General features: G+C 39.7%; 1 protein-coding gene across 3 annotated transcripts in view; it reads left to right on the forward strand.

Moving 5' to 3' along the window:
* The first annotated feature begins 2,205 nt into the window (after nt 1–2,205).
* LOC111873851 (endoplasmic reticulum metallopeptidase 1) overlaps nt 2,206–27,370 on the forward strand; it is a 74,517-nt gene continuing 49,352 nt past the window's right edge. The window contains exons 1-4 of one of the 3 annotated variants that reach the window (XM_023868883.2): nt 2,206–2,568; nt 9,360–9,921; nt 10,935–11,062; nt 26,368–26,499. In XM_023868883.2, coding sequence (XP_023724651.1) covers nt 2,566–2,568; nt 9,360–9,921; nt 10,935–11,062; nt 26,368–26,499 — 825 coding nt within the window. In that variant the 5' untranslated portion in view covers nt 2,206–2,565. Of the gene's footprint in view, nt 2,569–3,544; nt 4,134–9,359; nt 9,922–10,934; nt 11,063–26,367; nt 26,500–27,370 lie in introns of those variants that run through there. The other 2 variants (XM_033755245.1, XM_033755244.1) reach the window with 2 other exon arrangements.

The following is a 27,370-nucleotide window of genomic DNA, read 5'->3' on the forward strand; positions in this document are numbered from 1 at the left end:
CCCTCAATTGATTATCATTTTGATGGGCCGTGGGTTGCAAGAAGTTCAGGTAGGGCCTGGGCTACTTGTCCAATGAAATTCCACTTGGGCAAAAGATAATTGTGCCTTCCTGCCCAAGGTCTGTTGTCTTGTACTTTAGTAAGGAGGTTGGGGCAGGCATTTAATTTGTAGGATAACTTTATGTGGACCATTACTAATTTGTTTATATGTGAAGCATACTGATGTATGTATTTGTGTGGAGTCTTCGCACAGTTCATACCCAGACTGATTTTAGTGCATATTATGTGCAAAGATTTATTGTTCCAGATTAGAATATGAAGATTGAGTAACCTCTTCTATTTTGACACTATAACTCACGTAGAGTTTTGGTCTTCTCAGCCACACCTTTCCACTTGGTCCTGTCCTGGACTGTTATCTTCAAATTTGGTACCTTCGTCTTCTTAATGTCAGCTTTAACATCATCATTCCATCATATTTTCGGTCTGCCAACTGCTCTTGTACTTAATGGTTTCCATGAGTACAGGCTTTTAACTGATCCATTGGTTGGCGTTTGCTCTATGTGGCCAAGCTATGAGAGTCTTTGTGCATGTAAAAAATTGATTATATTTTTATAGTCGATTAACTTATTTAATTATTGATTTGCTTTCATTTGCCAGCTATCACTTTCTTTACTTGGACTAAACATTGTCAGAATTTTCCTCTCAAAACCAGTAGTTTATTGATTTCACTTTCTTTTTCAGTACCCTGGTTTCACAGGCATAAGTAACTACTGGTCTGACCACTGACCAGTATAGTTTCAATTTTGCTGCTCTGGAAATTAATTTACTTCAGAACATAACTTTTGTTTGAGTAATATATCTTATTTCCTAGTGCTGTTCACTCCTTAATATCTTCTATTGAATTATCCTAATTAACTATTACCCCAAGATATTTAAATGATCTGTCTTGACCTATTTTTGATTTTCCAATCTCAAAATCTTCTATTTTAGATTGTTTTCTTCTGGTGCATTTCATGTACTTTGTCTTCTTTTCGTTGATTACCCATCCATATTTTATGTATTCCTTCTTAAATTTATTGAAAGTAGTACAGGCAGTTATTAAAATATCATCTGCATAAGCAGTACATTGTTTAGTCTGGTGGAGGTGTGTCCCCTAGTATCAAGCTTTCTTATTATTATTATGTCTGTGTCTACACTAAAGAGAGTAGCAGACAAAGGATCTCTGTGTTTTACACCTTTGTGTATCTCAAATTTACTAGAGTACTCATTCACTTTCACTGTTGCTTTTGTATCCATGAGAGTTAGTGCTATTAGGTTAATCACTTTTACTGGGACATCAAAATATTTTAGGCTCTCCAATACTTATTTCTGTCAACTGAGTCAAAAGCTTGTGTTTAAAAAATAAATACGTTATGTAGTTTGATGTTATACTTGGTGGGGCGCAGAAACATCCTTTTTTTTTTTTTTGAAGGCGAATAAAAGAAAAATTATTGCTGATAGACAAAATTTATGTTTAGCTAATGAAAGACCGTACTTTAAAGTTTTAAACAAAATATCTTTAATGTGGTGACTTCCTCCATGTTTAATTACTTCTGAGGGAATGTTGTAAGTTCCTGGAGGCTTTTCCAGTTTTAAATTGGTTAATATGTTGTGTTCCTCTATGTAAGTGGGGGGAGGTAATAATAGTTTCATCTACCTCTAAAATTTATTTTTCTTTATTATCTTCAAACTTCATGTCTGCCTACATTAAAGTACTAAACTATTGCTCCCATCTTTCTAATATTTTCTCATGTTCAGAAATTAATTTTCCATTTTCATCCCTACAGACCAGTACATCTGTAGATTTCCCACTCAGAAAAGGCTTGAATAGAACTTTCTTGCGTTATTTTGTTTGTGTGCTTGGATGGTATCCGGTGCCATGTAATGGGGCGCAGGTATAACTATCCGGGTATTTGGGTTAGGGAGGTCAATGAAATTTGGCGTTTGGGCCGATTTGCTTTGAAACCCTTCATTGGGACATACTGATATTTTTTGATACCAGGCGGCCTCCGAGTGCAGTCTTAAGTCGGTGAAAAGCCCCAGTTGTGGGGCCCTATTAGCGGCAATTACAGGAAGCGCTATTTCTTATTTTAGTTTACTGAGCCCTACGTGATCTATGGTTAGAGAGTATTTGATGTTGAATCCAGGGTACAGGGGCATATGTAGTACGGGGATATCATGAAGGTGGAATGAATCGCATTTTATTTGTATATCAGTTGCTTTATACAGAAAAGAAAGTTGTATTAAATGCTTGAATATGCGACCCGGTACGTTATTGATCGGATCTGACGGTTAAGGGATTTTTTTTTCTTTGGTGGTGTTGATCGTGTTGATATCCCTGATACGAAGCCAACAAAATAAAAAATGGGCCGGTAATGTGATGTAAAAGTGAAAATCTTTGGTGACATGTAATGCCGTGCCATTGAGCAAAGGCCAAAGTGCAGTATACTCAATGAATGATGTGTATTTCTTATGAAATACATACTTCTTAAACTTAAAATAGCGAAAGTAAAAGTGTTAGGGAAATATGGTAAGACAAATGCAGTTTTTCTCAATCGGTACTAAGTCTAGGAAATGACTTTTTTGAACTTGGTTATGTAACAACGCTATAAGTGAGTCGGCGATACGTTGTTTAATGAGACTGGAGCATGAGGAGTGACTGACATCTTGCAAGGATAGTCGAAATGTTTGGAGAAAACCACCTGTTTTTCATCACACCGTTTATCAGAAATCCCACATGACCTGTCCTGGAATCAGAGCCAGTACGGCCGTCGGAAATGTGGCTGGAAAATTTTCATTAAAATCCCTGCCTTTTATTCAGCCAGCTATGAAGTAGACCATACTGTGATGCTAACCTAACCAAACATTCAAAACTAATTGTCTTCATGTCAGAAGTACAGCAAGCTATTCGCTTGGTATGAGGAGAAATACCATACCAAGATCCAAACTGAAACAGTGTAATGTAATCAGAAGTGAACCTAACCAAAACTTTGTGTTAACCAGCTGTTTTAGAAAGTCAGAATATAAGACCATGCCCCACTTGAAGTTGATCCTACAAAAGTAGAGCAAGGAACAATGTAAAATGCGGGATTTGGAATTCTTGCGAGGGTGAGAAGTGATACCATGTAGTCTGGTAGAAGTTTGTGTCTGTTTTAGAGGAACGTACAATCTCCATCTTTGGGGTGTTGTTACTTTTCAACCCATAAGGAGGAGGCATTATGTTCTTCCAAAGTGCTAAAACCTGTGTCAGACTACACAGCATGACATCCACAAGATAATACTTTTCATTTATTTATTTATTTCATCTCTATAGATCATTGTTACATGATATAGGACAAGTCAGTTACTGTACATTGGCTGATTACAATAAGAGAATAAAGTTACAATATTTACAATTGTTTACAATAGATTACAGTAGATTACAATCGTTGAGAGTTTGTATAGTGTGAGGTGGAATCCATATTAGGTCCCCTTGGTACGTCGGCTTCCATATGTCCTATTGTACCTGTACTGGTGATAATGCTTATGGAGAATTTGATGGAATGAGGATATGATTTATACTGAAGGTTAGCCCTTCAGAAGTTAGTTTTGATCCTTCTTCATAAATGCCTGATGAAAGTCAGTTGACTGAATAGCAAGTTGGTGGATCGTACAGTGGTTAGTGCTGAAGTCACCACTCCAGTTTTCATCAGTAATAGTAGTGAAAGAAGTGAAGTAACATGTGCTTATTGTGATAAATTTAGAACAGAATTATAAAAGACCTTAATTTAACTCAAATTCAGCACAAAAATTATTGATCTGCTACATGAAGAGATAAAATTAAACATGCCAAATTGAACTGTAAGTAAAGGGGCACATTACTTGCATCACAACAAGAATTCTACACAATTGGAACCCACTAAAGGGAACTGGCTTCATGTGCAATCATCACGTTGGAAAAGAGACAGTAAGCCTGAAGTACAATATGCTTTTCCAATACCTACCATCGCAAACCACTATGAGCTACTAAATAACTTCAACCAGCTGATGAACACCACACTGAATCAGAAAATGGAAGTTAAACTGAAGACTGAAGTCAAGAAAATTAGGACTAAGGCAAGAAGAAAACACAAAGTTCTCATAATCAGTGATAGCCACGTGAGAGGATGTGTGGCAGAAGTTACTCCTAACCTTGACGAAAACTTCGAAGTCACAGGCCTTGTGATTCATATACATATTTCTATTGGTTCCATAAATCCACATTTTGCAATACGGCCTCCAGATACAGAACAAGTCAAATTATTTGCATAAAAGTCAGCAATACTGTAATATTTAACTACATACACAAATTGTGTACATGTCTAACTACCATATAAAACTATATTAAAAATTTAAGACAACATAAATTCCTCAACAGAATAGCCAATTCAATCCATTTCACATCAGTCAATCAACCAAACCATTCTTCCTCCCTCGTTAAATCACTATCATAGGAAAACGTTCCATACACATTAAACATACAATAGTTCAATTACTATAATTAAAAATAAATACCCCCATTTCACAAACATACCATCTTTAATTTAACATATATTCCTCTACAGAATAAAACGTATGTTGTACCAAATATGACCTCGTTACTTTTTTAAACTGTTTCATTTTATTTGGTATTTTATTGTATAATTTTATTGCCATGTTCAGTAATCCTTTCTTATAGGCATTTGTTCTACAAAACTGAGCATGGAGATTTAACTTCTGGTGTGTATTGTGATTATGAACTATGTTATTTTGTTATAACTTTTCTTAATGTAGTTTAACATGGCATTCTGTTCCAGATATATACATTCAAGGTAGTGGAAGTAAGCTTAAATCCTTAAAAAGTTGTCTACATGGTGCTAATCTACTCACACCACTAATTATTCTAACAATTCGTTTCTGCAATTTAAATATAATTTTACTTTTTGGGTCGCTACCCTAGAAAATTAAACCAATCTTCAAATAAGCATGGAAGTGAGCAAAGTAAATACTCCTTATAACCTCTCGGCTTGTTACATCCCTAAGGGAATTTATCATGTAACAGACTTTATTAAGTTTTTAGCTTAAGAACATCGTATGTGCTTTCCACTCAATATGCTTGCCAACATGTATACCTAGAAATTTCGTTTCACATTTATGGGAGATCTCCAATTTGCCAAATTTGATTTGAGCTTTCATCAAATCTCTCTCTTGTCTATTATGAAATGCCATTGCTATTGTTTTCTTAGTATTCAATATAAGATTATTTGCATTGAACCATCCATAGAACTCATTCATGACTTTATCTTTTGCTGCAGGATATATCCCTTTTCAGCTGTTACCAAAATATTTATATAATCTGGGAACAAAACTATCCTCGCCTCTTTGATATTCAAAGGCAGATCATTTATGTATAGTAAAAATAATAATGGTCCAAGCACTGAACCCTGTGGTACTCCATATTTAATTTCTCTTGGAGCCGATGTATATTTTTTGCCATCACAACTTATTTCAACAACTTGCTTCTGGTAAGCCAAATATGATTTAAACCATAAGTTTGCCAGACCTCTTAACTCCAAATATTTGTAATTTGGGAAGTAAGGTGTCATGAGTTATGACATCATACACTTTAGTTAAATCACAAAAAATTCTGACCTGTTTTTCTTTTTTCTCAGCTGATTCATGTATGTTTGCTAGAAAAGAGTAAATTGCAGTCTCAGTCGACCTGTTCATCCTAAATCCATGTTGGGCCTCTGTTAATATGGTAGTTCTTGTCGAAAAGGAGAGTAACCTATTATGCATCAACATTTCCAACATTTTCGAGAAAGCACACAAGAGGGATATTGGTCCATAATTTTTCATATCCTTGTCTCCCTTTTTATGAAGTGGTTTTACTTTTGCTATCTTAAATCTCTGGGAAAATAACTGCTTCTAGAGAGGCATTATAAATGTGGGCTAATGGTGTTTTAACCGCTTCTGTACATTTTTTAACCACATAATCCGGCATTTCGTTGGTACCTGATGAAAATTTACCCCTAAATTTCTTCACCACTTCTAATATTTCGTTTCCTGTCACTGGACAAATAAACATGGTTTCATTACAGGTATTTATTCTCTGTGGTGTTTTACAGCACAACATCGTACTATTATTTTGCTTGACAAGGTTTCCTACTATGTCCGCGAAATATAAATTAAACATTTCAGCATTACGCTGTGGATTTGCCTCTTTCCTTGTCCCGCACTTTAGTTCTATTCCCAGTTCCCTTTGCAGGTTATTTCCTAATTCCTTATTCACTATTTGCACATTGCTCTAGTTTTGTTTTTTGCATTAGCTATATGCCTATCATTTTCCCTCTTCTTAGCTTCCTTTATTACTCTCATATATCATTCGATATTTATGTATATACTCCTGTTCTTTTCCTGTAAGATTTGTTCTCTTTTGCAAACTGTTCAACCAACTCATCCTTTTACTGGACTTTCTTATTCCCTGAGTAACCCAACCTTTCTTTTGTTGTTTACTTTGGTTAAATAATTTTAAGGGGAAAACCAAAGCAAAGTAATAATGGAAAGTATCCATAAAAACCTTAAATTTCTCATTTACATTGGATTCTAAAAACACATCTTGCCACGATTCTTTGTTTAAAATATATTGCAGTTCTTCCATACCTCCTTCATTAAACATTCTCCTCCTATCTTTTATGGTCTCCTTACAAAATTCTCAGTACATATAGATAATACTTGAGCATAATGATCTGAAAAACCTAGATCCATTACTACTGATGGTTTTGTATAATTACTATTATTTATGATGATTACATCAATCAATGATTTAGTATTCTTTGTAGCTCAAGTCGGGACCTCCACTGTATTTACCAAATTATATAAATGCAAAATATTTTTAGTTCATTTAATTTTACACTCTCCTGCAAAAAATTCATATTCCAGTCCCCACATAAGATTAACTGCTTTCCCTTCATACTTAATTTTTTAATCACTAGTTCCAGTTTCCTTAACAATTCTTTAAAATTTCCATCAGATGATCTATATATACAAATTACAATAATTTTATAATCCAACAATTCTGTCACTGCCATTTCAAAGTTTTTTCCTCATTCATATCTTGGAAATAATTAACTTCTTTTTTTACATAAATTCATGCTCCTCCATGGCCACTTGTTGCCCTACAGAATGAGTTTGCTAATTTAAATTGCATAAAGTTCATGAAGTCTATTTGCTGCTCTTTTTGCCAATGTTCTGTGAAACATAATACATTTACATAGCTCAACTCAGTATGCAGTACAACATCTAGTTCTAACACTTTATTTTTTAAGACTTTGGACATTTTGATGAAGGACTGATACTACATGACTGTGGCTGGTCTTCTCATTAGAAACCTTAATTCTATTTACACTCCCTTTAAACTGCTTGTTGTCCATAAAAAAATATCTGTCCCTGTCACTGGTTGTTTACGACATCTTCCTGATGATCGAACTTCTATTTCCTTTATCTCTGAAGTATCCTTCCTTTCTTCCCTTTTTCCACTTTTTCCTGTGAATGTATCCTTCCATGTCAGGGTGATAGGTTTATCCTTTTTTCTTATGGAAATTCTTTTAACAGCATCTGATATTTTTCTCGCCATCTTCTCCTTTCCCGATGTATTCATATGCAGCCCATGATGAGTGAAGTGCTCTCGATTTATATCCACATCTAAAATTTCTATGTTATTGTAGATCTTCATGATCTTCTGCAGTTTCCTATTAAACCTTTTTACTTCATTATCAACACAAGATAACACATTCAAGTCATGTCTATGTGGGGCTTCCATTATCACAATATTCGTATGACTATTTTGCCTCACAAACTTTACCATTTGATTGAGGTTCTTTTTTGTTGCATTTTTAGCTATATCATATGTTCCTCCCCAAACCACAATCACGTCTTTCTTTGTAAGCTTACTAATTTCTTTTGTTGCCATTTTTGTAATAATCTCTAAACTGGTCCCTGGTTTAACAAACCCTACGGCCTCAAAAGATTTTCCAGAATTTTCTTTTAGCTCTGTTGCACAACCTCTGGCATGGCTGTCTCCAATAACCACCAGACTCAAGACTAAAAATCTGTCACTAATGCCATGAAGAAAGAAATTGCAACCCTGACTGTGAAGGACCCAGGGTTTGGGTGTCACGTTAAACTGACATAAGTCTGTTGATGTCTATGTGGGGGACAATGCAGGAATCTTGTGTATGTCACAGAGATGGAGCCATAAGTGCTCTCTGGCATTGTGTGGAACATGCAGTACAAATCATGTGGGACACCAGGAATAATGGAATGACTGCAGACATCCCTTACACATCATGGAGAAAGCCGCATGATGGATAATGGAGGTCATTTTGAGCATTTCATATAAGAACTTCCTTATTTAATCCAGTTTATATTAAGGTAACACAGAACAGTTGTGTTAGTTACATATCTCAGTCTTCTATTTGGGCAGACTTTGCAACCACATATCTCTGAAAGGACTTTTATTTTTAGCAAAACTGCAAAAGACTTTGGACTCCATAACTTACCTACAGGACACCCTTAGAGGGAATGCACTCATTTTTGCATCCACCTCTGTGTGTATGTGTGTGTGTTTTTTTTGCCATGGAAGTTTTGAGTTTGCAGATTTTCAGATTTTTATCTGGGCATCCTGTAAGATGGAGAGGTTATATGACAGATGAGTTTGATGAAAATGTGAGGGTTTTGATTCTTTTCCTCTATTTAGTATGTAGTAGGGGCCTGTCTTACAGCTTCATTTCTTGCCATTTCCCTGGCAAGTCTAAATTGTTCCTCCTCCTCCACCTCTACAAGGGTTGGGTGTTTTGGTACCTGGTCTTGGCTCAGAGGTTGAATTATTCTTTTCACCTACTCCTATGTCATCTTTGATATCTTTTTTCTAGTGATGATGTATGTATATTGCATTTCAGGGGTTCTGCCTTCTCGCATTCTGTGCCCGTGTTGTCCCAGATGTAATTGATGTTTGTTTCTTAATGTTGTCAGCTATGTAAAAACATTTCTGAAGTGTAGATCTTGCTTAGTTTTCTGTTTATTGAAATCCAGCTTTCACATCCATGTATAAATGTTGGAACAGACACAGTACAGGGTTAATATAACTTCATATTCGGCAGAAAGTTTGTATGTTTTCCCTTAATGAAGTTTGGTATGGTACATACCTGCAAATTACCTGATCGACATTTCATTGCCATTCCTCTTTATTCTCAGTATGAATAACTGTTGACTTTATAGTGAGATATAAATATGCACAAACACTGAGACAGCTTTTTATTTCAGGAACATGGAAATATTCGACTGCGACAGCGTAGTAATGGATATGAAGAGCCACCTGAAAGTCAGCATCCTGAACAAAATAGATATTTGAAGCGTAATTGTTACATTATCAGCCTGCCCACATATGCTGCATTGGTGGTGCTGATCATTGGATTACTGCTGTTTTGGAGTGTTTATGCTTTACATTACAGGCTGCCTACACCTTTGTCTCTCAAAGACATAGAATCTCATCCTGAGAGGTTCATTGCAGAAAGGGCTTTAAATCATTTACGCCAGTTGGCAAGCTATGGTTCAAAGCCAGTTGGCAGCTATGAGAATGAGGTTCTTGCAGTTGAATTTCTTACACGTGAAATAAGTTTTATCATGCAGCAAGCAAATCCAGAGCAGAAAATTTCTTTTGATATCCAGAAATGTGCTGGTTCATTTTTCTTGGCATACAAGCCATATGGTTGCACAAATTATTATTCACAGGTTCAGAATGTTGTTGTTAAGTTGAGCTCCAGTACAAACTCTTCATCAAGTCTACTAATCAACTGCCACTTTGATTCTGCACCAACTAGCCCAGGTAGGCTACTTTATTGTTTCTTTAAATGTGTAACAAAGCGGGGTCAAACAGATTTTGGTGACTGTTGTCATAGCACCTGGTATTTTTTGTGGCATTATTATGAAGTTTTCTATAATTATGTATGAAAATGATTTTAAATTCTTGGATTATTCTGATTCCATTAAGCAGATTGCAGCTTCAGATGTGGCAGAACCAGGAAAATTGTATTGCCAGTCTGCATGAGCATTAACAGGGCACCCTTATGGGTGGTGGTTGGTTATCGTAAACATCTTACCCAAATCGCATGCTGAATGATGCTTTTGAATCTGTAAGAACTGTACATTTTATAATCCGTCATTTAAAATAATACAGTTACAGAATTTTTTTGTCTCCAATTATGATCACCGTTTTTTGAGGTTTCACCATCATCCATAGAATATTTTTTGAGGTCTCTAACACACAATACTCTTCATTAACTGGCCTGTGTGAGGGAAGAGGATGCATAAATAATAGAAAATGTGGATCATTCAGAAGTGTCCAATTTTCATGTCACACATTGCATCATGAATTATTCTGTTGTTATGATCATAGTTTTAATAATTATAAGAAGAGTAGTAACACACTGCTAAAGTCACTTTTAGTTTAAATTTAGACATGTGTGGATATTCTGGAATAAATTCAATACAGTACCTTCCAGTCCTCTCCAATTAACATAAAATCTGTAGTTTTCATGCATTTTCTGAAACATTTTATCTATATTTCATGTCAGTGTGGCTGGTTGCCCAAGAACAGTTTATTTCATGAATAAGAACTGTGTCCATTAACCCCATACCAAGAAGATTTGTACACTTAAACAGACAGACATTAAATGACAGTAAACGTCAAGGATATGTCCTGATATCCTTTTACCACTTCCGATGTACAGATTCCAAAGTAAACTGAACAGTAAGGTTTGCATGTTATTAAACACATTGAGACTAAAAAGTGCATTGAAGCAAAAATAAACTGTATGTTGTTTTGTGGATCTGTTTCAGGGGCTAGTGATGATGGTTTAAATTGTGCAGTAATGTTGGAAGTTCTAGAGATTCTTTCTCGGTCAAAGACTCCTCTCAAACATAATGTAATATTCCTATTCAATGGAGCTGAAGAAGGTTTGCTACAGGTGAAAGATTCTTCTCATGAAATAAGTTTTTTAGAAATGTAGGCATGCAGTTTCAGACTTGATTCATAAATTTTGGTATGATGAAAATAAGTTTAACATATACATACATATATTTCACAAGTCCATAATACGAGGGTAAGTCAATAAGTAAGTTACAAATTGGCATAGAACCTAAACAAATAAGAGTACTGATTTGAAAAATGCTTTTATTTCTCAACATGATCTCCCTGTACATTGGGGCATTTGTCTCATTGTTTCACGTGCCCCTGAAAACTAGCAGCATAAAATTCTTTGGGCTGCTGTCGGAACCAGGCAGTGACTTCCCTATCTACAGCTTCATCGTCGGAAAAATGTTCAGCCAAAAGATGCTGTTTAAGAGGACCGAACAAATGGAAGTTGCTTGGAGCAAGATCGGGGCTATGCAGAGGATGCTTGAGGACATCACACTTGAAATTTTGCAGTGTCTCATTTGTCTTGTTGGCAGTATGAGGACAGGCGTTGTCATGCAAGAGCAACACGCCTTTGGTGAGGAGTCCTGGTCGCTTTTGTTGAATGGCCTTACGAAGTTTCCTGGGGATGTTACAGTATGGTTTGTCCTTGATGCTGGAATGCAGTTATAGTATAAAACAAGAATAAAATTCTTTGATTGATGCTTTACATCATTGAGTCAGTCGTTGGTTTTTGTAATTTTGTTGCGTTCCCACAGACAAATTGGAGTATTCTATATTTTGTGCGTATATAACATCTGTTATTGGAGGCTTGTGATGTAGATGTAGTAATATTAATGTTAATTGTTTAGTCAGTGCCTCATCTTACAAAGTATTGTCCATTCTGTAGGGAATGTAAAAACAACGACAATAAATCTCACTATTAACTACTTTCTCTAAAGTACTTAAGAAAGTTATGTACAGTAGATTAAGCCATTATTTGCAGACTAATAATATACTGGTCCCAGAACAATTTGGCTTCAGGAAGGGAATATTCACTGAAAACACAGCCTTTATGCTAACAGACAGTGTATTAAAATCTGTTAACCTGAAAATGCATGTAGGTGGAATATTCTGCGATACTAGCTTTTGATTGTGTTAATCATGAAATTTTGTTAACTAAATTACAATTTTATGGTATTCAGGGAACAATGGCAGGTTGGTTCAGATCCTGCCTTGTAGATAGAAAGCAAAAGATTGAAATAAAATCACCTAATGCAACCCAAAGTACTTATTCAAAATGGGGAACGAGGATAGAGTTCCTTAGGGGTCAATTTTAGGACCTTTGCTTTTTATAGTCTGTATAAATGACCTACCCATAATATTTGCTGATGACACTAGTGTAATAATTTCTAGTAAGAATTTAGATGATTTCTGTATGTCATTGAGAAGTGTTCTCTCTCATATGACTAAATGGTTTGCTGCTAACAAACGCCCTGAATCTAGATAAAACAAATATAATAAAATTTATAAGAAATAATACACTTTAATATCCATTAAGCATTGGATATAATAATAAATATATAGAAGAGTCAGTACACACAAAATTCCTTGGCTTACAAATGGATAACCACTTAAACTGGAAGTTAAGTGGGGCTTGTTATGCAGTAAGAGCTTTGTTACATGTCAGCAACATTGATACACTGAAATCAGTTTATTTTGCCTACTTTCACTCTGTAATGAAGTGTGGAATGATATTTTGGGGTAACTCATCTGACAGCAAAAAGGTATTTAAAAAAGGAAATTGTTAAAATCATGGTGGGCGTAAAACTTCAGAATTCTTGTAGAGAGCTATTTAAGAGATTACAGATGTTACCTCTTCCATGTGAATATATAGTTTCATTATTAAGCTTCATTATAAATAACCAAGAACGTTTTCAAACTAATTCGGATGTACACAGTGTTAACACGAGAAACAAGCATCATCTCCATAGACTGGTTGCTAACCTGACATGTTTTAAGAAAAGCGCATATTATTCTGGCATTAAAATTTTCCACAATCTATCATCCAGTCTCAAAAGTCTAATGAATGTGTGGGATGTCATTATATGAAGAGACAACCACTAGCTGAACTGTCCTGTAGTATTTATTACAGTTGCACAGTGTACACAGACGAACTTGAGTTTGAAGAGTTGAAGAATAATAATAACAATAGTGAACTGTAGAAATCTAGAACTGTAACTGTAACTTCCAAAGTCAAAGTCACATTGCGACTGATGGTCGGTCAGTCTGTCTGTCTTGGTGTCGAGCTCCGACTGGGGCTCATGACCAGATTTTTTTTTTCTTTATATGAAAGTTACTGTTCTGTTCATTTGGGGCGCCCTCTCTGACGAGAGGTCGGGTCTGTCATTTTTCAGTCATAATCTGTGTTAGTAAGTCCATTGTCAGTATTTACATATATTTACAATCTAAACTTAATTTCTATTCCTATGTACAATATATACAAGGCCTCTGTCAATCCAGGCTCGGTACAGCAGATTATGCCCTATTTCTACTAGTATTCGCTACCACAGTAGCCTAGTCACTTGAACGGTAGTATGCCTGACTGCCACCAAGTTTAAGCCTCTTATACTTTCTGTGTCTGGCTTCGCCTTGTCCGATGTTGCGAACATTCTCATTTTCATGAATTTGTATGACTTCTGCTTGTTTCCTGCATNCATGCGGAACCGCGGTAGGGGTTTCGTCGGCTGCGGGGTTGAAGGTCTTGGTGGTGGTCCCATGGCCTGTCTCGTTTAACATGTAGGCAGGTTTGACCCTATCAGTTGCCACGGTGGCGAGCCTGCCGCGCACGAGGATTTGCATTGTCTTCTCCTTCCGTGATACGACCTGGTAGGGGCCGCTGTAGGGGGGCTCGAACAACCTACGAGTCGTGTCCTGCTGGAGGAAGACGTGAGTGTACCTCTCAAGGTCGCTATGCACGAATGTAGCCGGGGAGGCGTGGTGTGTTGCTGGAATTGGTCTGAGGCGGGCCATATATTGGCGAAGTTGGGTGATGAGGTGCGCTGGATCCACTGGGTTGGCAGTCAGAGTTAGCAGCTCTCCTGGTATTCTTAGTGGCTCGCCGTACATGAGCTCAGCTACTGATGCCTGCAGGTCCTCTTTGAATGCCGTGCGGATTCCGAGGAGAACCAGGGGTAGGGCTTCTGCCCAGTGTTGATCTGCGTGGCACATGATGGCTGCCTTTAGTGTTCGGTGGAAACATTCCATGAGTCCGTTAGCCACTGGGTGGTGAGCAGTTGTTCGCAAGAGTTGAATGCCACAGAGCTTGGCCAGGGAGTGGAAGAGTTGAGACTCAAACTGACGTCCCTGGTCGGTGGTGATGGTCTGTGAGCAACCGAAGCGGGATATCCAGCCGGTCACTAGGGCTCATGCCACTGTGTCGGCTCTGATGTCCGGGATGGGGATGGCTTCTTGCCAACGGGTGAAACAGTCGACTGCCATGAGGCAGTATGTGTAGCCTCCTGACGTCGGAAGGGCTCCAACAAGGTCTATGTGGACGTGAAGAAATCTAGCTGCCGGCAGTGTAAAGTCACTCAATGGAGTCACTGTGTGGCTGGAGACTTTGGAGCGCTGGCAGGATTGACAAGCACGTGCCCAGGTGCGGCAATCCTTCTGCATGCCTGGCCACACGAAACGCTGTGCGACCAGTTTTGCCGTTGCTTTGGTCCCTGGGTGTGACAGATCATGGATGGACTGGAACACTTCAAACCGTAGAGGAGCTGGGATGTATGGCTGAGGTTTCCCGGCAGAGGTACCGGGCATTGGTAGCTCTTCGAGCCGCAAAGCGGTGTTTGACTGCCAAAGTGATTGGAGCTCGATGTCGCTGTCCTGCGATGCGGCCAATGCGTCGTAAGATGGTGGCGCAGTGACGGACTCGATGCGGGAGAGCGCGCCGGCAACAACGTTGTCCTGTCCCGAGATGTGTCGGACGTCGGTCGTGAATTGTGCTATGAAATCCAGGTGGTTGAATTGCCTTGGTGAGCATTTGTCCCTTTTCTGCTGGAAAGCATAGGTGATAGGTTTGTGGTCTGTGAAGATGCTGAAGTGGCGCTCTTCCAGCATGTGGCGAAAGTGCTTTACGGCCTCATAGATGGCCAGCAGCTCGCGGTAATACGCACTGTATTTTTGCTGCGCCGTGTTGAGTTTCCTTGATAAGAATGCCAGGGGCTGCCAGGCGTTCTTGACGCGTTGCTGTAGCTCGGCACCCATGGAGGACGTGGAGGCATCTGTGATGAGTGCAAGCGGCGCGGATGGACCGGGGTGAGCCAGTAGTGTGGCGCGTGACAAACTCGCCTTGCACTCTTCGAAGGCCCTATGGAGCTCCGGTGTCCAAGTGATGGGGTGGGAGCCCTTGACCTTGGGTCCGGAGAGGACGTCGTGCAGTGGTGCCTGGTGTGCTGCCGCGTGGGGCAGAAATCGCCTGTAGTAGTTCAGCATGCCCAGGAAACGGCGGAGCTGACTGGCGGTTTTGGGAGGTTGACAATCCTGGAGGTGAGTCACTCGTTCTTCCAGCGGTTGGGAGCCTTTGGCGGACACCTTATAACCGAGGAAGGTGATCTCAGGTACTTGGAAGACATACTTCGCCGGGTTGATGAGGATCCCATACTTCTGCAGTCGGTCGAAGAGTGCCCATAGGTGTTGCTCGTGTTCCTCTAGAGACCGGGAGAAGATGATATCAGCCAGGTAAGCGAAACAGAAGTTGAGTCCCGCAGAATGTCGTCCATGAAGCGTTGGAAGGTCTGTGCGGCGTTGCGCAGGCCGAAGGACATGAAGGGGAACTCGAATAGGCCGAATGGAGTGGTGATGGCCGTCTTCTGTATATCGTCGGGATTGACGGGAATTTGGTTGTAGGCTCTCACCAGGTTGATCTTGGAGAAGACGGAACAACCGAAAGCTGGTGGAAGTAGTCATGGATGTGCCGGACGGGGTAGCGGTCGGGGATGGTCCGGGCATTTAAAGCTCTGTAGTCACCACAGGGACGCCAACCGTTGTCCTTCTTGGGTACAGTGTGTAGTGCAGAAGACCAGGAACTCTCTGAGCGGCGAGCTGTGCCATCCTGTAACATGGCATCGAACTCGGCTTTGGCGATAGCGAGTCGGTCCGGTGCCAGTCGCCGGGGTCGACAGGTGACTGGCGGGCCTGGTGTAGTCTGGATATGATGCACAGTGTTGTGGCGCACTTCGCGCTGGGTTCCGGCTGGGTGGGTGAGGTCCGGGATTTTGACGAGTAGGCTGTCCACTGGTGTGCCGCTACTGATGGTCTTGACGCTGGGAATCAGTGAGTTGGCTGGTTGCGCCGGGGAAGACAACGACGTGAGACCGTCCAGTAGGCGGTTGTTTTGGCAGTCCGCCAGGAGGCCGAAATGAGAGAGGAAGTCGGTTCCGATGAGTGGCTGAGTAATGTCGGCCACCATGAATCGTCACGTGAAATCCCGACATAGTCCCAGGTTGAGGCTAAGAGGCGGCCATCTGTAGGTGTGGATTGTGGTGCCGTTAGCCGTGCAGAGGTCGTAGTTGACACGTTCCCTGCGCCGTGGAATGAGCCCGCAGGGATACACGCATAGGTCTGAACCTGTGTCCACTAGGAATCGCCGTTTACTGATCCTATCTGTTACAAAAAGGCGGCCATTGTTTGGGGTGCAGACATGTGCCGCCGTTGATGTCCGCTGTGTTAGTTTTCATGCTGGCGGTAGGAGCAGGGTTGCATACACTTTTGTGCCCGGGCCCCGTAGCGGTGATGGTACCAGCAGAAGGTGGGTACAACCTTCTCTTGTGAGGGCGATCTGCTGGCTGAGCGGTGGTTCCTGGAGTTGGAAAGAATGCGTCCCAGCTTGTCGTTCAGTGTTTCCACTTGGCGTCGAAGATCTTCTATATATTTCCGAGCATCACTCTTCTTGGGGAGTGGCACTACACTCGCAAGTGTCTGCTGGGGTGCGGCTTCTGTAATATGATCCGCGCAGCAGGCTGTGGTGTCCAAGTCATTCTCGGTTTGGCCTGCGAGGATGGCCCTTATGTGAGAAGGTAGACGGTTGGACCAGATGCTGCGGAGTAAGTCATCTGGCATGTCTGGGGCGAGGCTTCTGAGGTGTCTTAGAAACTAGGAAGGTTTGCAGTCACCCATGTCTTCCAGTGCGCTGCTCTTTCGAGGGGGATAGCCGTCCTACCAGTTCTGTTCTCAGCGTTTTGTATGGGTCACATTTCGGCGGAGAGGTGATAATGTCCTCTACTTCTGAGGCATAATGTTGGTCCAACTGCGAGATCATGTAGCAGAACTTCGTCTGCTTGCTACTGATACCAGCCAAAGTGAAGTGTGCTTTGGCTTGAGCGAACCAAACTGCTGGTCTGTCGGCCCAAAATGGCGGAAGCCGCACGGCAATTCGTGGTGTCTGTTGGTACTGGTCTGCTACTAATTCCAGCATCATGTTGTTTTTCTTCCATTTTGTCTTCCTGTTCTTGTTTGGTATGTAGTTCGCCTTGTAAATTCTCCTTGTGTGTTATGTACTGTTGCAGGAGGTCTTCTATTCGACTGCTATCCATTATTTGTGTTGTATTGTCGGGGTCGCCGATGTGGGATGTCATTATATGAAGAGACTACCACTAGTTGAACTGTCCTATAGTATTATTACAGTTGCACAGTATGCACGGATGAACTTGAATTTGAAGAATTGAAGAATAATAATAACAATAGTGAACTGTAGAAATCTAGAACTGTAACTGTAACTTCCAAGTCACATTGCGACTGACGGTCTGTCAGTCTGTCTGTCTTGGTGTCGAGCCCTGACTGGGGTTCATGACCAGATTTTTTTTTCTTATATGAAAGTTGCTGTCCTGTTCATTTGGGGCTCCCCTCTCTGACGAGGGGTCGGGTCTGTCATTTATCAGTCATAATCTGTGTTAGTAAGTCCATTGTCAGTGTTTACATATATTTACAAATATAACCTTAATTCCTATTTCTATGTACAATATTGTAACGTGTTTAGTTATTGAAGACGCTGTTCGGATTGTTAATTGGTTTATTTAACAACCTACATGTATCGGCTACAATTATTTATAACACAGTTGCGGGGTTTCACACTTTATAACCCTATTCGCAATAATCTGTTCACACTGTTCTCAGTAGTCTACATGTTTTTACAGTACAGGAGCTCTACAAGTCTCTCTGTATTACACACTCCCAATTACACAATTACACACGCGTCTAGTTCTTCTTTCCGTGACTGCTGTTAGTTTCCAATTCAACTCATAGGCTGCTGGCTTGAGAACTGACTTCGGCGGCGGCTATGTTTAAATCCACAACAACAACTGAACTCGGCAACGGCCACATTTCAACTCACTGCGGCGGCTGTCTAGTTCCCTTATATAGTTGCAGCTCTTGCATGTTACATAATCGGTACTGCTGTTGGCTGACGCCTTGTCGACAGCGGCGTTGCATGCCATGTCACAGTGCGGAGGGGGGGGGGGCGGAGCACTGACTCATCCGCCACGTCATTGCTGGGTAGGGAGGGGTTGTCCTCCATTGCGCAACATGTCACAATATATACAAGACCTCTGTCAATCCAGGCATTGTACAGCAAATAGAGCATAATCTGCTGTACATAAGTTGATAGTATTGACTTATATATGAGGGTTGGAACTTTAATAGTGGCAACTATTTATTTACAACTGATACAAAATAGATGCATGTTTCAAAGTTTTACTGTCCTTCATTGTAGTCACCAGCATTGTGTACAACCCGTTGCCAGCGATGTGGAAGTCATAGGATACTTTTAGCAGTGCCTGTTGTGTTTATAGTTTGAATGGAGCGGTCTATCACCTGAAGAATCTCTGGAACAGTTCTGAAGCGAATGCCACGAAGTAGTTCCTTCAGGTTAGGAATCAAGTCAAAGTCACAAGGGCTTAAGTCCGGGGAGTATGGTGGATGGTGCAGCATTTCCCAGCCCCATCAATCAAACAAATCAGCCACAGCTTGCGCTGCATGCAGCCGAGCATTGTCCTGAAAAATGACGGGTGGGTTCTGCAGAAAGTGTTGCTGTTTCTCTCTCAAAGCTGATCACAGGTTGTGTTCCAAAAATGAACAGTAGTACTGTGCATTGATGGTCTGCTGTTGGGGAACAGTATGCATTAGGATAGCACCATCAGTCGTACACAAGAATCACCATAACTTTTACATTGCTGGGGTTCTGGCGAACTTTTGCTTTTCGTGGTGGTTCCACCTTGCCACTGTTTTGTAAGGCAATGCAGATTCCCTGCAAGCCTCTTTGAAGACCTTGTTGACACTGTCGTGCTGTATGACCTCTGGCACATTCAGTCTTTATCCAACTCCATTGTTCCCGTTTTGAAAACATCGTGACAGCACTACATTAGACTGCCAGCTAACATGAGGCTCTTTTATTCTCATCAATGCACATGCGCGTGATGTGGGAAGGGAGCGTCCATTTGCACTGAGGTAAGGTAGGTATGTAACTAACATGTGGTATAAGCGACATTATTTGGTTCCATTGCATGGCATCTCTACAGCAGTGTTGCCACTATTAATGTTCCAACCCTCGTATGTGGATGTATTTTTTTGTTGTGTCTCAGTTGTACTGTATTTATGGCTTTTGTATTTGTATGACTTATTCCACATCCTACAGTCATTCTGACTTACTTTGGATCTACGGAATGTAATGTATGTGTGTATATATATATTGACTACAAGGCTTTAATACAGAACTGGTGCTAGAGATTTAAGGTAGTTGGGGTTAATGCATTTGCACAGAAAACTCCACCATACTTTCCTTGGGTGATCTTCAGTTAACACAGGTGTACATCATGTGAAAGCCTGTGCTTTCACCTGAATATTGGCATGTCACACTTGATGCCATGTATGGACAGAAATGCTACACTGATTGATGAACAAACTGATCTCATCAGCTGTGGAAGTTTCTATACAAATACTAGTCAATTTGGGGCATGAAGTTTAAGGATATATTCAGTGAAGATGTAAAGGATATAAATGAGATTGGCCCAGCTCTGTGCAAGGTTTAATGGTGACTCTTGCATGATGAATTGTGAAGTTCTATAGCAACAGGCAATTCCTTGAAAAGTTTTCTCAGAAATTTGGGACAGTATGTTTATTATATTCATAAAGTTAAATCAGGGAATGCTTGCAGTGCCTACTTGTTTCCAATTTTCTTCCCCTTAGGTAAATGCCAGGATAGTTCTTGAAAGTGATTTGCAGCCATTCACCTCACCATTCCTTCTGGTTCACTTTTCTTTCTATATTGTATGGCTTAAATCCCTTTTATTGTACACGGTCTCCCTACTACCTACATGGAGAGGAGTCCCATCTTGAGAAGCTAATAACTCCATAACCATATAATGAAAGTTGTTTAAGTTCCATTATACATTTTGTAGCATAAGCTTTGATACATTGTTAGAAATGACTAACAGATGTCTCACATTTCTGTTTACTGATGTTATTCAGTTAGAGTATTTTATGTTTCTCTCATGTTCCAATATTTAAAGAATAAAAGATGTAGAACAACTGTTTTACCCGCTGTTTTGTATTAATTTATAAGTTTGCCCTGCTCTCTGGGTGAAGAACAGAGATTGAGGCCATTTGGGAACAAATCACAAAGAGAAGAGATGAAATAATGGGGTATGAAGGTACATAATGAAGAACGGAATAATTTGTCCTCTTCATATAATATTGTAGCGTGTTGTGTTAGTTACGCTACAAATAAGTTTACGCCGTGGTGTTTGAGATAGCGAATTTATTCCACTCGCTCACCTTACACACTTGACAATCATCTGCTCTTGCAGTGTTACAATTACTGCTTACACAATGTCTCGGCCGATACTGGACTGTCTTTTCTGGCGGTTAATAGCAGACTCACTGTGCGAATGCATTCAACCCCGTTTTATAACCTCGGTCGCTGCTATGCAACGAACCCTCTGTTATAGCCATGGAGACTCCTGTTAGAACTACAATAGAGCGATTGTTGTTTCCTATGCAACGGTCTGTTATGGCGTTTCCATAGAAGTGACTCTTCTGGATTCCCGACATGTTACATTGCTCCCTTCTAAGGGTTGTTCGTCCCCGAACAGCCTAAAGGTTCTCCTTCAGTTTCGATTCCGTGGCGTTACAATATTATTAATGACTAAATTAAGGAAGATAACATGTGCAAAATATGTAGCATGCACAGAGAGATGAGAACAAAATTTTGGTCATGAAACCTTAACGGACAATTACACTTGTGAGACATACATTCATTCATTTTATTTATTTTCCATAGATCCATACAGTATATAACCAGGATGTGGAAATGGTCCCTAAAGTACATATCAAAATAATCTTCAAAATACTTATACAAAATTGTATGAGTCCATTATTTGCAACAATAGGTTAACATCAATTTTGCAGGTTGCAGATAGGCAAACTTATTATATCATAATATCGCATATAATAATAATAATAATAATAATAATAATAATAATAATAATAATAATACAAGGTGGTTCAAATATGACCGGGACTGATTTTTTTTTAACCATAATTCCCAAACACTTACTTGCACATTTCAGTCTTCGACGTACTCCCCTCTGGAGTCAACACATTTTTTCCAACATTCTGGAAGCATCCTGATGCCCTTTTCAAAAAAAGCTTGTGGTTGTCTGTGTATCCACTCCTGAACACTCTGGATGACATCATCCACAAACTGCATGCCTTGCAAGTCTGATTTGAGCCTTCCGAACAGGTAGAAATCACTTGGGGTCAAATCGGGACTGTACGGTGGATGTGTCAGAAGGTTCCATTTCAATTTCCGGAGGGTTTCCATTGTTTTGGCCGTATGGGGGTGTGCTTGTCTTGAAGGAAGGCTACCTGCTGTCCACGTGTCTTCCACTTGGATCAGAACTTTTCCTTCACTTCAGTTGCCAGGAAGTCTGAGTAATAAGCTGCGTTGACTGTTCCTGCCGAACGGCTCCGCGCTCTCTTGGGTTTGGGAGAACTGGTATGTCGCCACTCACGTGATGACTGCTGGGACTTGGGAATGAAGTAGTGCACTCACGTTTCATCGGTGGTCATTACAGACTTCAAAAATGCATCACCTTCACCTTCAAACTGCTGTAGGAGACGACTGGCAGCTTGCATGCAGACCATTTTGTTCACGTCCATCAAAGTGCGTGGTACCCACCGTGCATTCACCTTGCGATAGTGCAGGTGGTATTTCATGATGTCTTCTACACTACCAACACTCATGGACAGCATTGCTCCAAGTTCCTTGATAGAGATGCGCCTATTCTCACGAATAAGCGCGTCTGCACAATCAATGTTTGGCTCGGTGACGGATGTTCACGACTGACCATCGTGTGGTTCATTCTCCACGTGCTTTCTGCCCTCTCTGAAGCAGTTACACCAGTCAAACACATGGGTCCATGAGAGACACTCTTCCCCATACTGTTGTTGGAGTCTGTGGTGAATTTCAGTGGACGGGACATTTTCTCCAATGAGGAATTTGATCACAGTGCGTTGTTCCATGCTCTGCGGTACCTTCTGTTCTCTCATCATTCTAGCAACTCCCAAACAGGACTGACAGGTTCTAACCCAAACAGGAGGTAGGGTGGAGGTTGTGGCTCCAAGTTCCTTGATAGAGATGCGCTTATTCTCACGAATAAGCTCGTCTCCACGATCAATGTTTGGCGCGGTGATGGATTTTCACGACCGAGCATCATGTGGTTCATTCTCCACGCGCTTTCTGCCCTCTCTGGAGCACTTACACCAGTCAAACACATGGGTCTGTGAGAGACACTCTTCCCCATACTGTTGTTGGAGTCTGTGGTGAATTTCAGTGGATGGGACGTTTTCTCCAAGGAGGAATTTGATCACAATGCGTTGTTCCATGCTCCGCGGTACCTTCTGTTCGCTCATCACTCTAGCAACTCCCAAACAGGACTGAACAGGTTCTAACCCAAACAGGAGGGAGGGTGGAGGTTGTGGCTTCACTCTCTCAAGGTCGCACAGCTGCTGCACAGTGTGGCTTGTTTACACACAAATCTATCCCAGTCATATTTGAACCACCTTGTAATAATAATAGTAATAATAAATAAAATTAAATTAGAACATGAATGAAATAACTTACTATAAAAACATAGTCACAATTTCATATAATGTATTAAATTACCAATTAGGTGTCTTCTGGCGTCATATTCTAACCACTTCTATGTTAAATGGTCATACGAGTTAGAGAGGTCTAACAGCCTCTTCAATACATGTTTAAAATTGTACCATCAGCAGCCATCTTTGTTGTGATTATCAGTTAATGACAAACAGATCTGTGTTATTAAAATTTGATTCTAAATTTGTAGATCACATTAGTAAGATTAAATAAAATATGAGCCATAATAATTTTAGATAGGACAACTGCATATATAAATTGAAAATATATTACAAATAATTACTGAGCTAGCTCTGTTATAATTTACATACTGTGACCAGTTATGCTGATAATATTCCTTCATATGCATGTATGAACTAAGAATATATTACAAGTAATTACTGAGCTAGCTCTGTTATAATTTACATAGTATTACCAATTATGCTGCTAGAATTCCTTCATAGAGTAAAAAGAGTGATAAAATAAAAATCTCTTTACTGCTCTGTTATAATTTACATACTGTGACCAGTTATGCTGATAATATTCCTTCATATGCATGTATGAACTAAGAATATATTACAAGTAATTACTGAGCTAGCTCTGTTATAATTTACATAGTATTACCAATTATGCTGCTAGAATTCCTTCATAGAGTAAAAAGAGTGATAAAATAAAAATCTCTTTACTGCTGCTTTAAAGTTTAAGAGATCAGAAGCCAACATTTTTATTGCTTGAGGTAGATGATTAAAGGCTTTAATGCCTGCTACATACACACCTTTCCTGTATTTTGATAGGTTGACAATAGCTAAGTAAAGATTATTTAGGGATCTAGTTTTTATATTTGTGAATCTCATTTAACAGAATTAAAAAGATATTTATTATTAATTGTAAATAAAAGTAATCAGTATATGAACTGAGAATAAAACGCCATTATCTTCAGGTTCTTGAATAAATCCCTACAAGACTCACTTGGACCAGAATTTGTAATAATTCTAATAGCCCTCTTTCGCAGTATGAAAACATTGTTAGCGCAGGAAGAGCCTCCTCAAAAAATTATACCATAGCTCAAGATAGAATGAATGTGAGCAAAATAAATTAACTTTAATGTATTTGGAGGGCTAATATATTTTATATTTCTCAATGCATAACATGCACTGGAAATTTTATTGATAACATAATCAATATGCTGTTTCCATGTGAGAGTATCATCAATGATTAAGCCTAAAAATTTTGTATCCATCACACTGGTTAAATTAGTCTGATCATAAGTAATTTTTATGGTAATATTATAATGATTCATGGAATTTATTAAAATTCAAAGTGAGCAAATTAGCATTAAACCATGAATTAATATCTTTAAAAGTTTGATTAAGCTTCATATCAAAGTCTAATTTGTTTGTGCCAGGTATTATAATACTGGTGTCATCTGCAAATAATACCATGTTATTATTTTTATTAATTATTTTTGGTAAGTCCTTTATATAAAACAGAAAAAACAGTGGACCAAGGATCGAGCCTTGAGGAACACTGCATCTGATTAGTTCCCATTCACATGGAAGGATAATGCTGAAATAAATCTGAAAAGTAGTAGGGTGTCAGAAAATGACTTGATTTAACTGACTTAGAGTTCATTTGGCTGGCTTTTGTGAACATAGTAATGAAATTTTCGGTTCCATGAAAAATGGAGTTCCTTAAGCAAAGAAGTGACCACCTGTTCACCTGTACCATGAAGTGTGTTAATTTGTTAATTACACAAAATGAAAAATAAAGACAAACAAGAAATAAAATTAACAGCAGAAAAAAAAATTAATGCTAATTGGAACATGTATACTGAAAAGATGAAAAATATTGTTCTCAAAATACAGGATCCGTTAGGACTCATTTTTTTTAAATTTTGCCCTGCAATGCCATCTGTTGGCAAGTTGTGGCATTAAGATTCTTGAAGTTTCAGCTGTGGCTGTCTATAATTTCAAAGTGCAAGCATTGCTGCATCATGTGTTCTGACCTTGAATGTAACAGTGCTGTTCTGATGCTCATCAGAAAATGGCAGTTGAAAAGTGAGCCAACGTCAAATTTTGTTTGAAGTTAGGCAAAACAGCCGGAGAAGCATACAAAATGATGAAAAGTGTGTACGGTAGTGATTGTTTGAGACGCTCGAACATTTTTCGATGGTATGCTGTATTTTATGATGGCAGGGAGGACATTGAAGACGCTCCACATGCATCAAAGCCAAGAACAAGTAGCACTGAAGAAAATGTGAAAAAAGTGACCGAAATCCTTGCATCAGACAGATGTGTTTCTGCAAGACTCATTGAGGAGCTTTTGAGAATACCAAAAAGTACTGTGCATCAAATTTTGACTGAGGATTTTGGCAAATGGAAGGTCTGTGCGTGCTTTGTACCACGCGCTGACAGGCGATGAAAAACATTCCAGAGTGGAACACTGCAAAGACATATTACGGTTGGCCCAAAGTGATACAAAATTTACAGAATCGATTATTACTGGTGATGAGACATGGTGTTTTCAATATGAGCCTCTCACAGAGTGGCGGAGTGCAGCGTGGTTGAGCCCAAAGAAGCCGAAACCAAAGAAAGTGTGCATGCAAAAGAGACGAGTAAAGACACTGCTAACCGTTTTCTTCAGTTTCAAAGGAATCATTCACAAGGAATTTCTGCCAGAAGGTTAGACGGTGAATTCTGATTATTATCCCAGAGTCCTCATCTTTGGGGCGAGAATTCTTCAAATTCAACCTGAATATCAAGAGCAAGGTTCCCGGTCGCTCCTCCACTGCAATGCCTCACCCTACAAATCGAAGATCATGCGCGATTTTTTGGCCAGAAAAGGCATCACAGTCCTTGATCATCCTCCATATTCGCCTGGTTTGGCTCCAACAGATTTCTGGTTCCCAAAAGTTAAGTTGGCGATGAAAGGAGACTGTCACGACACCATCCAGGACATCCAAAGGGAATGTACCGCAGTTTTAAATGTGATTTCACAAAAGGAGTACAGTGACTGTTTTCGAAAACTTTTGAATCAATTCCAGCTATGTATTGATCCAGAAGCAGACTGTTTTGAATAAAAAGAGTGAAATTTTGAAAATAATTCACGTCCTGCACTTTTAATGAACACATTCCTAACAGGACCTGGACACACTGTATAGATGCTTGTTTTTTCTCTTGCAGGCTTCCCATGGGTTTATTACACAACATAAATGGGCACATGATGTGAAAGCCTTCATAAATTTGGAGGCATGTGGTGCTGGGGGCAGGGAGGTATTATTCCAGGCTGGCCCCAATCACCCATGGCTTGTACAGGTTGGATCCTCTTGACTTAGAGTCATATATCAGTGTACTGTTCAGTTGTTTTAAGACCTGATAATATTGGAGAATATGGATGGCTGTGTCAGAACTGCCACTCATATATAATATACTCATGCACACATGCATGCGCAAATCAACATACACCCACACACCAAGGAAGTTGGCTCAAGCAATAAGACCAGGTTCATATTTGGGAGGTGCCCAGTTCAGATCTCAGTTGGGCACTGACTATCCTAATTGAGTTTTTTTGTGGGCCACAGTCTGTTCCTTCTACAGATACTCCTTGTTACATGCATGTTCATAAAATAGGATTTCATTTTAACATGATCAACTCATTTAGATCAGTTTCAATTAGTAGCACTCACTGTATTGCTTATTACTTGCTGACCAGTCAGCAGAGGCGGGGAGAAGTGTGAGTAAATTATTGTGTGGGTTCGTGCAGTAGGAGTGTGAGTGGAGAAAGGAAAATTATGTTTGATTTATGTGATTTCACCCTCTGTGACCCATTTTTGGAACACAGGTATCACATAAATCATGGAATATATGTACATCCTTTCCAATTCTTTGTTGCCCTACCTTTCTGTGCTGTAGAATCTAGATATTGAGAGCATTATTAAATGAATCACAGGGCTACACACTTCATCTCCCCCCCACCTGTGTAACAGATATTATAAGAAGGAATTATTGACTATTGAAAGTAGGAAGGCAGTTTGCTTTTTCTGTGTCTCTTACAGTAGAAACTGGAATGCAGTAGACTGCTTTGTATGACATTCTGGATTTGAAAGCATTTAGTATTTTAAGTAGGAACAAAGGAATGGCTGTGTCATAGCCCCGGCAGTCACCAGCTTCCCACTATGGCAGTCCA

Source organism: Cryptotermes secundus, unplaced genomic scaffold, assembly GCF_002891405.2.
Source record: "Cryptotermes secundus unplaced genomic scaffold, Csec_1.0 scaffold414, whole genome shotgun sequence".
In the NCBI taxonomy this organism is placed as follows: Eukaryota; Metazoa; Arthropoda; class Insecta; order Blattodea; family Kalotermitidae; genus Cryptotermes; species Cryptotermes secundus.